The 10,851-nt window shown below is 52.9% G+C and overlaps 1 protein-coding gene across 1 annotated transcript in view; it reads left to right on the top strand.

Annotated features, from left to right (window-relative positions):
* Positions 1-130: 130 nt before the first annotated feature.
* Positions 131-10,851, top strand: part of LOC114006575 (uncharacterized) — a 19,370-nt gene continuing 8,649 nt past the window's right edge. Inside the window, exons 1-5 of the mRNA XM_027769226.1 lie at positions 131-387; positions 889-1,087; positions 2,106-2,225; positions 6,212-6,273; positions 10,247-10,444. Coding sequence (XP_027625027.1) covers positions 1,049-1,087; positions 2,106-2,225; positions 6,212-6,273; positions 10,247-10,444 — 419 coding nt within the window. The 5' untranslated portion in view covers positions 131-387; positions 889-1,048. The remainder of the gene's footprint in view (positions 388-888; positions 1,088-2,105; positions 2,226-6,211; positions 6,274-10,246; positions 10,445-10,851) is intronic.

Consider the following 10,851-nt stretch of genomic DNA (forward strand, 5'->3'; position numbering starts at 1 on the left):
CAAGCCAGAGGCAGCTGCGGCGGAGGAAAAGGGCTCAACCTGTTTTGCTTGGGGCTCGAATCAGCAGCAAAAGGAGGAAGGAGCGGCGCCCATAGCGCGAGGGCGGGCCCTGGGGTCCGGCCGGCCCCTCTGCCGGGCCAGCACCGCAGGGACGAGGAGGGAGCAGGCTGGAACCAGGGCAGGGTGCGGGATACCGGCCCCAAGGGAGGCAGGAGCTGGTGCGGGGCCAGGCAGGCGGGCGGCCCGAGGTCTGCGCAGGAGGGTGTGGGCAACCTCCCTGGGGCGGCGGCAGGGCCTTCGCCCACAGGAAGTGGAGCTGCCCTGCTCCCCGGTGCAGCCCCACCCTCTACCTGCCCCCTGCCACGCCTCTGCGCTCTATCGGGCCAGGTCAGTTTACTGTCAGGGACCTCCAGCTTTGGGAGACGGAGGCCCACTGACCCATGGGCAAGGAGAGGCCGGCCCCTCTCCAGGCCAGGCTCAGGGCGGCTAGCCTCTCCACCCTCAGCAGCAACACCTCCCTAGGGACTCTCCCAAGCCCAGGGCATCTCCCATTCTTCAGATCCAGATGGCTGGAGGCCTAGGCCTGCCTGCCCAGGGGGCAGTGCAGAAGGGGACCAGTAAGGGACTGTCCACAAACCACCGCCTGCTACTGTTTGCCTCCCAACTGTGGGGAGTGGGGGTGAGGCACGAGAGCTGCCGCCTGAGAAGTGGCCACACCCCGTGCTGGTCCGGTATGCCCAGGGCTCAGAGGTCTGGACACACACGCTTCCGAAGGAGCTATCCAAGAGGGGACACGCGGGGAGAACTGCACAGCAGTGGGTTCCCGGGAGCCCTGGCCTCCAGAATCTCCGGATCCGAGCTTCCACTTGGGTTTTCTGTTCCTTGCAGCTGAAGACGGCTAATGGGGAAAAGTCACCTTGAACCCCGAAGCCCAAAGCGGCGCCCTTCCTTCCAGCACATCACCTCCTCCGGTAGCACCGACTCAGCCCCCCTGAGCTGAGTTCTCCCATCGGGCAGATGGGGTGATGCTTCGGCTCTGAAGACAGATATGGGACCCTCTGTCAGGAGGGGGCTCTCAGGCCAGCAGGTGAGTGGGGGCTAAGGCAGCTACATCCCATATAGCCAACTGTCTGGTTCAAGTCCTGGACCTGGCAGCTTGAGAACACACTGCGCGAGTGCACGTGTGTGCCCAAAATCCCAAGAGGAGACAGGAGAAGGGATTGTGGCGCAGCCATCCCTGGACGGGGTAATTCCTCCGTCTCTGTCTCTCTGGTGAGTGAGTGCACATGCCCTATAGCAAACTTAAAAGCAGGGGCTGGGGGCTCTCACCCTCTCACTGGCAGAAAAACCCCAGCTGGGCTCCCCTCCTGCCTTTGCAGGTGTCCTTCCCATCGTCGCACCCACCAACTTCTGCTGCACGCGGGCTTTCTCCCTCTCCCAAGGCACCCTTCCCGTCGTGCTCTGCACTGCTGCCCCTCTTCCCAGCCGAGTGAGCTTGCCGTGCCATCCTTGGTCTGCCTCCCCTCCTCCTTCCAAGCTCCCAAGGAACGGCCACTTTGGCCTTGGAGCACTCACTGGGGTGCCAGGCGGACCTCTCAGCTTTTTACGTGGGCCACTCGCCTCGTCCTCACCCCGCCCTGCGAGGTACAGGCTGTCATTATCCCCACTTACCGAGGAGCAGACTAGTGATTAAAGAGTTGATGCAACTCACCCAGGTGGCACAGCCAGTGAGCAGAGGGGCCAGGTCTGTCTGATGACAAAGCGTCTGCTCTTAACTTCCAGGTACCTCCCCCCACCCCGCGGGCCTCTGTTAACGGGGCTTCCTCCTCCCATTCTCCAGTTGTCACCCTAATAGAGAGGGAAACACCGAACCTGGGAAGGTGGGGGCTAATGCCGCTGTGGGATGAAAGCCCAACCCTGGCCATGCTCAGCTGACTTGCTGTTGTTTGCATCGCCTGAGGATGCTCTTGGCTGCAAGGAACATGAAGGGTCCTCCGTAATTCAGTGCATTATCTCCCCACACCTGGGCTCGGGGGCAGCGGGCCTCCAAGGATTGCATAGCAGAGCTCTAGCTCCGTGTCTGGGAATTTCTCCTCCATTTACAGGTTGGGCATCCCTGCATTGAAAATCCAACATCTGAAATGCTCCGGCATCTGGAACTTTCTGAGCACCGTCATTCCCATAAGCGGGAACTTCTGCTCCGGACCTCAGGGCATGTATGTAAGGTGTGTACATGAAACACGGACACAGCACGTGTTCGACTTGGGTGCCATCCCCACGATAGCTCATTATGGCCATGGACATTCTCCAGACCCGAAGCACTTCGGTCCCAAGCATGGAGGTCAGGAGCTACTTCAGGGACATACTCCTCGTGGGCTGGTCGCCAGGGAGCCACAGCTGCTCTAGGCTACAAGCCTGGACACAGCCACACTTAGTCCTGTCAGGCTGGCCTGGTCGCCTGGGGGTTGAGGGAGCTGGATCCCACATGGCCAACCACAGTTCAGGGCCAGTCCCAGTGGCTTGAAAGAGACATGTGGGCACATGTGCATGTATACCCGAAGTCCTCCCCTCAACCCCCTGCGTCTCCCTGGTGAGCACGTGTCCCCTGGCAAGAAAGAGACATGGACACTTGTCCCTCTGTCTCATTTTCTCCCGTCACTCCACACAGGAGACCTTCCCTGTGTCTCATTGGCCAGAAGTGAGTCACATGCCCAACTTTCACCATAATTGGCCATGGGAATGGGGTCCCTCGATTGGGCTGTTGAGAGATACTGGGAGCCAACCACGTGACCATCATAACCTTCTCAGCCCAGACCCTCAGACTTACGGGTACCAGCCCCTGCCGGGCCTTGTCTGGACGGGCCCAGAGGAAGGCAGATCTGGTGTCTGCTGACAGGCCCAGCGATGGACAGACAGGTTCTAGAAAAATCTCTCTCCAGGGGAAATGGCTTGAAGGGAGTGAGGCCAGAAGACGGCGTGATAACTGAGAAAGGGATGAGACAGGTTTGGGGTGGGTGGATTGGCGGGTATACCAGGGAGGTAGAGAAGCAAGATATCGGGGTGCCCTCAGAAAAGGGAACTGCACTGGAAGCCACCCTCACCAGCCACTCCTAGGGAGGGGAACCAGTCCTGAAAATTACAGCTTTTTAATATGCCTCTTCGGCTGCAAAAGACAAAACACAATTTGCCTGGAAATCCTGGTGGGTGCACTTGAGCTGGGCTGTGGGGAGTCCCCCACCCAGGCAGATCCCCAGCCTGTTTTGCATAGTATTCAAACACAGTTGCTTGAAGGATTCAAGAAGGAGTAGGTCCAAGGATTGAGAATAAAAGGCAAAACCAGTCGTCATAACATTGATTGAGACGAGGCAGGGCTGCTGAAGCCTTCATCTGCCTCCCCTAGCCAGGTAAACAGCAGGAAGAATAGGAACACCATCGAGGGTGGTGCTACCCGCAGGACCTGCGCCAGCTTTACGGCCAGCCGCGCTGATGCTCACCCCCAGGGCCAGCTATGTGATCCGCAGGGCCAGAGCGAGTCAGAATAGGAGACCTTTAACCAGAAAGCAGAGGAAAAACAAGGCGCAGCTCTGCAGTCTGGTGGAGCAGGCGGCCCAGGAAGGCAGGTGTGCTGCTGGCAGACTGCAAGGAGCCCAGGCTTAAGGAGCCTGCCCACAGGAGGGGGCAGGTCTTGACTGAAGAGAAGGCCGCACCTGCTCACTGGTGAGACCAGGTGGGGAGGAAGTTACGGAGTCACAGTAATAGCCTTCGGGGTCTCACTGCCTCAGGCCCACTCTTGCTTAATCCTCCCAACACCGTATGGGGCATTATGGGCCCATCAACAGATGAGGAAGCAGAGGTACAGAGGGGCCAGTTAGCTTATCGCAATCCCATCAGTACATGTAGAGTCAGTGCTCCCCAGACTGAGTCCAGAACCTGGGGCAGAAGTAGGCTGAGGAAGAAGGGGAAAGGAAGGGAGTCCCCCCCTGAGGTAGAGAGGAGACCAGACCCTGGGGTGGGTCAGGGTGGGGCTCCCTAACAGCAGGAAGCATCCTTGCCCCAAAGCCCTCAGTGGGGGATGAGGCACAGCCCCTCACCCCCTCTCCTCAGGATGTGACATCAATTCTGTTTTTCGGTTTGCCCCAGGGAAAGCAGTTACAAAAAAAATTAGGCTTCTTCCAATCACAAAGGTCTTTTGCACTGACAAGGAACTTTCAGGTTTACTAATCTGCAGCCACAACTGATGCTGAGTTTCCAAGCATCGTCGGCCTTCAGAATCTGGGTGCTGGTCAGGCTCCTTGATGTGTGTGTGTGTGTGTGTGTGTGTGTGTGTGTGTGTGTATTTTTAGTATTTTGCCACAGAGCGCATGCACTTGCCAAAGAGAGACAGAGAGAAGGAAAGTAAGAAAACATCCCCCCAGAGGGTGCGGTCATGCTGCAGTCTCTTCTTCTCCATTCTCCTCTTGGGATTTTGGGCACACACACACACACAGACACACATATGCCTGTTGTGATTTTCAAGCTGCTGGGTCTGAGGCTTGAACTGTGGTCAGCCATGTGGGAATCCAGTGGACCATGCCACCTGCTGGCCCAATATGTATATATATTCATATAAACATTTTTTAAATTGGCAAATTCTAATGGTACATATTCATGGGATAGAGTACGATTTTTCAATACAGGAAAACGATGTGTAATGAAGAAATCAGAGTAGTTAGCATCTCCATCATCTCAAACATTTATCATTACTTTGTATTGGGAACATTCAAGATCATCTCTTCTAGCAATTTTGAAATATGCAACAAATTACCGTTAACTATAGTCACCCTGCTGTGCTGTGAACATTGGAGCTCCCGTCTGACTGAAGTTTTACATCTGTTCACCAGCGTCTCCCTATCCCCATCTTCCGCCTCGCCCAGCTTCCACTATTCACTGTCCTAGTCTACCTTTGTGAGAACCACTGTTTCGGTTTCTACACAAGAGCGAGAACATGCAATTTTCCTCTTTCTGAGCCTGGTTTACTTCCCTTAATATAATGTCCTCCAGGCTCTTCCACATTGCCTCGAATGACAGGACTTTATTGTTCCTGGTTAAATAGGATTGCGAGATAGGTGTATATATAACCATCCTACATATTCGGTATGCATTGGTCCATTGATGGACACAAGTCAAGTTTATATCGTAGCTACTGTGCATAGTTCTGCAATGCACATGGGGGTGCAGCTCTCTCTGATATGCTTATTTCCTTTGGAGAACCTCAAGACCCTGAGTAGCTAAAGCAATCCTGAACAGAAAGAATGAAGCTGGAGATATCATACTACTTGACTTCTAAACAAGTTGCGAAGCCGCGATAACTGAAAATCACGGTACTGTCACCCGCCATATAGCCTGTGCTCACACTGTGCCCCGACTTCCCCCTAACTGTGTTTTTCTGTAGAAAAGATAAGGCTCCCCACTCTCAGAACCAATCTAAACCAGTGAAATTCAGGTGGCCACTGCAGTGGCTTCCAGAAGACCCCAAGCTTCAGCATTGCGAACTTACCACACACACCTACCGGCACTATGGGAGCTTATAATCTTCTGGGAAACCACCAGAAGAACCTTCAAAGGGAGCAAAAAGAGATGGATTTGGGAACTCCAAGAAGTGCCTGCCTTTTCCCAGGAGAATCTGTGAATATTCTTCCCCTCTGTTACCTTCTCCCTTCCCCTCATTGCTCCATTTGCTTTATCTGAAAATCCCCAGCCCAAGCTAAGAGAGAAGGTGATTTGCAAGCTTGTCGCCTCCTCCATCCCTTGGCCATTGGATAAAACTTGTGTTACTGCATGCAGTTTGGGTTTCCTAAAGTTGGCTCCATGACACCACGTGACAAAAGATCCCATCTTTGGGAGTAAATTAAAAATTGGTAACAGCACTACCATAAAACCAGAAATGTATAGACCAGTGAAACAGAATAGAGAACCCAGAAATAAATCCACGTATGTACAGGCAAATTCTTTTCTTTTTTTTTTTTTGGGGGGAGAGGTTTTTTGCTATAGGGCACTTGCACTCACCAGACAGACAGAGAGACAGAGAGACAGAAAGCGGACTAGCTCCCATCCTAAACCTATTGACTGGGTGGGTGGGGGCCAGGGAGTCTGTATAGTTTTTAGGTTTCATGAGTTCGACACACACCACTGGATCAGAACTCCTGCTATCACCTAACTGCCTGTTTTACAGATGGGGAAACTCAGGCCCAGTAAGTGGGTCAGAACAAAGATCCGACGGACAAGGAAGGCATGGTATGACCACCCCACCCCACCCACCTTTCAAGTCTGTTTGATTCCACCATGGTAGCTGTTTCTCAAAAGAGTTTCAAAATGGTGTTCAGCATCCTCTCCCCAGTTTAATAGGTTTTAGTTTTGTTGGAAAATGACTCATGCACAGTAAAGCAAAGCTCAGTTTCAGCCCATTTGGTGTCTAATTATCACCGAGGCAGGTCTTGACTTCAGTCTCAGCTGGGCCAGAAAAATCAGTGAGTGGAAAATGAGGAGGGGATGTCTTCGGGCAAAGGGAATAGCACATGCCAAGACAGGGAACACGGAAGCCCTGGGCACGTCCAGGGAGCAGGACATTAGCGGGGGTGTGTTTGGGATGCGGGGGGACAGTCTCTAGACTTGGAGTCAGAAGAGCTTGAGCCTCACCTCACTGAGACTTGGTTTTCTCATCTGGAAAATGGGGGCGACGAGCCTGCGCATGCAGTGGCGTCGCTCCGAAGCGTCCATAAGATTTATGGGATGCGTGCAGTGGTGTGTGCAAACATGAAAAAGCACCTAGCCCAGGTCCCGTCATGGTAGAGGTACAACTGCCCTTAGCTGCTGACCGCTCTGTCCCCACGGGCTCAGCTGGAAAAATCTCATTGCCAAGGCTTTAGAAAGCAGAACCAAGCTGAGCAGCTGCCAGTCGCTGGGGCAGCAAGATTCTCACCAGACCTGGGGACCGCATGTTCTTGGACCGCATGTCCCAGCTCCCAAGCCCAGCCTCACAGCGCCTTCCTCAGGTTGTACAGAAGAGGCTGTGTTCTCCTTTTTTTTTTTTTTAAGTAGCAGAAAGCGTTCAGGATCAGGCAGCAGTGCAGTGGAGCACAGTGGACCCATGATGAAAGGCCAGGTGCCCGCGCATGCCCACAGCTCTGGCTGGCTGAGACTAGAAGTCACAGTACAGAGTCCTGTGGGGGACTCTCTCTCACTCTCTGTCCCAAGAAAGATAAATTTAAAGTACTCTTTTTTGGGGTGATGTAGCAGCTAAGGCACTCAACTCCCATATGACCAACTACAGTTCAAGTCCTGGATGCAGCAGCTTGAAATGCATGCTGGGTGTGTGTGCATGTGTGCCCCGAATTCCCCGAGAAGGGAGGAGAAGATATTGGGGCGTGGCTATCCCCCTGAGGGTGATTTCTTGCTTTCTGTCCTTTTCTTTTCTACAGTGAGCACACCTACTCTATAGTAAAAGTCTCTCGCTCTCAGGGGAAAAAAAGGTAATCTCTTTTATTTTTGTCATAGGATGCATGTGCTTGCCAGAGAGACAGAGAGGTCGCCCCCCAGGGGGAGTGCCAAACTCCAGTCCCTTCACTTCCATGCTCCTCTTAGGACCTTTGGCACACATATGTCCCCAGTATGACTTTCAAGCCACCAAGTCTGGGACTTGAACCGTAGCCAGCCATGTGGGAATCCCATGTCTTAGTCACCACACCACCTGCTGGCTCCCAAAAGTACTCTTTATCTAGTTTCATTAGATTCTTGAAATTTTATCCCAATTTCTTTATGATTACTTATCTATTTTTATATGTGCACATTAATACAATATTATCTAATTTGGAGACATGCTGCCCCAGCATCCCTGATCTCTTCAAGTGTGTGTTTCTAATAAGAAGAATATTCTCTTGTGTAGCTGTAGTATAATTTTCAGTCAAGTGTAACGTCCGTACGGTGCTGTGTGATTGCACACCGCCGTGGATGAGCTTCCACCCACGGTGCTGTGCTTTGCACTTTGCACACTACAGCGTTTGTCTTCCCCGGCCCCTTCTGCCTCCGCCCTCTGCCCGATGTGTCCTTAACCATGAGGACCTCACACACTGAAAGACTACAGTCCAGTTCTTGCAGAGATCGTGTCTCCATCTGGGATGCGTGGAGTCCTTTTTCACAATTAGAGTCAGAGGATGCACTTTCATTCAGAGGAGTTGGGGTTAACTAGCACAATGGAGTCCTTGCACCTATACTTCTCAGCTCTTGGTTAGTTTCAAGCCCCCATGTCCGGGACTCGAACTGCAGCTGGCCATGTGGGAGTCTAGTGCCTTAGCCACTATACCACCAGCTGGCCTCCAGGTCCTGGTTATTTTCATGTAAATTCTTATTTATTTATTTATTTTAGTATGACCAGAGACAGACAGAGCAAGAGAGAGAGAGAAAGTGAGAAAGCAAGCCGTCAGGTCTGGGACTCAAACTATGGTTGGCCACGTGCAGTCCAGTGTCCTTACCACCACGCCACCTGCTGGCCCTGGTCATTTTAAATGTGGGCAGTTTTTGAACAAAACGACTACATTGTCATTCATTCATTCATCCACACTAAGGCCCTTCTCTGTGCCAGGCTGGGACAAGCAGCGCTGGCTTGTGCAAGCACCACTCGGACCAGGAACTTCAAGCTCAGGGCACTGGCCAGGGCACTGGAGGCCTCGCAGCCAGACGGTTCCTTCCCTTGAGGATCAGGCCACGTCTCTAGGAACGCATCCTCAGACCCTGACTTCAAGGCCCTGTGCCCAAATCACACAGAAATGGGAAAGTCATGCAAATGATGTGCTTTGTCTTAAACAAAACTGACACTGTCACCCTGCCGGGCCCAGGAGCTAGGACAGTGGAAGGGGAGGGAAGTGGTAAGATATGACAGACATTTCAAAACTTCCAGGCCAGAAAATCAGGAACCAGCAGGCTCCAAGTGTCTGCCTCTCCTGGCAGAAGTGCCTCTGGTACAAAGAAAATTACCTATTATTGGAGATTCTTTTTTTTTTTTTTTTAAATTTTAGGGCATGTGCACTAACCAAAGACAGAGATAGAGAAAGTGAGACATCACCCCTCTAGAGCAGGTGGCCATGCTGTAATCCCTTCTCCTCCACACTCTTCTAGGGATTTGGGGCATGCACACACACCTGCCTGGTGTATTTTCAAGATGCAGGGTCTGGGACTCAACTGCATAGTCAGCCGTGTGAGATCCAGCCACCTTAATTAATATCCACACCACCTGCTGGCCCCTGATTTTCTTTTTTTCCTTTCTTTCTTTTTTTAGATTTTTGCCTTAGGGCATTTGTACTTGTCAAAGAGAAATGGAGAGGAAGAGGGAAAGTGAGCAATCACTCTTGGTGGTGGTGGGGATTGACCACATCTCAGTCCCTTCCACATTCTCCTCTTGGGACTTTGGGCACGCACACACACACCAGGTCTGGGGCTCGAACTGCGGAGTTGGCCACGTGGGATCCAGTTCCTTAGCCACCACACCCCTGCTGGCCAGATTTTTTTTCCATAGGCATATTTTTCTTTTCTTTTCTTTTCTTTTGTAGAGGTTTTTGCCTTAGGGCGCACATACACTCACCAGAGAGAGAAACAGAGACGTGAGAGGGAAAGTGAGAAATCATCTCCTAGGGAGGATGGCACAGTCTGTTCTCCTGGGATCTTAGACACACACTCACACGTGCTTGGCGTGAGTTTCAAGCCACCAGGTCCGGGACTTGAACTATGGGAACTATGCGGGAGTCCAGTGACGTAACTGCTGAGCCATCTGCTGGTCTCATAAATGCTTGTTTTTCCAAGTGTCTGGACAAGGCACAGGTTTGTAGCTCTAAAAGTTTCTCCCACAGGACTCCATGGATGGTTGAGCAGGTTGTTCACGGCCCAACGTTTGATAGACATAGAAATGTCTGGTCCAGATCCCACCCCCCTGTCCCTAGAAAAAACCTGCTGCCCCACTGCTGGGTAAGAGGTCAGCAGACCATCTCAGCTCTCAGTTCCTTCAGAGCCCGCTGCAAACGCAGAGCCACCATGCCTGAGTTTACGCCCTCCCTGGGGCAGCTCACATCTGGTGCCTGCTGGAGGCCGGACTTCAGAGTTGGTTCCAGTGAGGCAGAACACTCGCACCAGCGCTGCTTGCTCCAGCATGGCTTGGCTGAGGTGCGGGTGAGCCTGCAACACGGGCGGCCTCCTGAGTGCTGTCCCCTTCCTCTCACAGCTGTGCGTCCCTCCTAAACATCAGGTGCTCCAGCCTGCCTCACTGTCTCTGGAGAACCCAGCCTGTGACACGAGCATACCCAGCCAAGGATGTGGGTGAGGTCTCCGGCTTACAAACGCCAGATGAGGCCCGTCGATCTCCTCAGGGCACTGTCAGGCAGAGGGCATCCAAGGTGGAAGGACCCACGGACTGCAGCAGGTGGGTAAGCCAGAGCCCAGCTGGGGGCAGTTCTTGCCCAGGGTCGCACAGCAAGCTAGTCCTAACACCAGGAACCGGTGGCCACTCCTGCCCACGGGCCAGCCCCTGGCTCCATGGTACCCAGATTCACTGGACGACCTGGCACCGATCCATCCCTTCCCTGAGATCCCTGCGCTGGCCTTCACCTTTCCTGTGGGATTGTTTTTTGTTTTGTTTTGTTTTGTTTTTTATTTTAGAGGTTTTTGCTATAGGGCACATGCACTCGCCAGAAAGACAGAGGAGAGAGACACACACAGAAAGCGAGAAATCACCCCCCAGGGGGGATGGCCACGCCACAATCTCTTCTCCTCCGTTCTCCTCTCGGGATCTTGGGCACGCACGCACACGTGCCTGGCGTGAGTTTTTTT

Source organism: Tupaia chinensis, unplaced genomic scaffold (assembly GCF_000334495.1).
Source record: "Tupaia chinensis unplaced genomic scaffold, TupChi_1.0 Scaffold000078_1, whole genome shotgun sequence".
Lineage (NCBI taxonomy): Eukaryota > Metazoa > Chordata > Mammalia > Scandentia > Tupaiidae > Tupaia > Tupaia belangeri.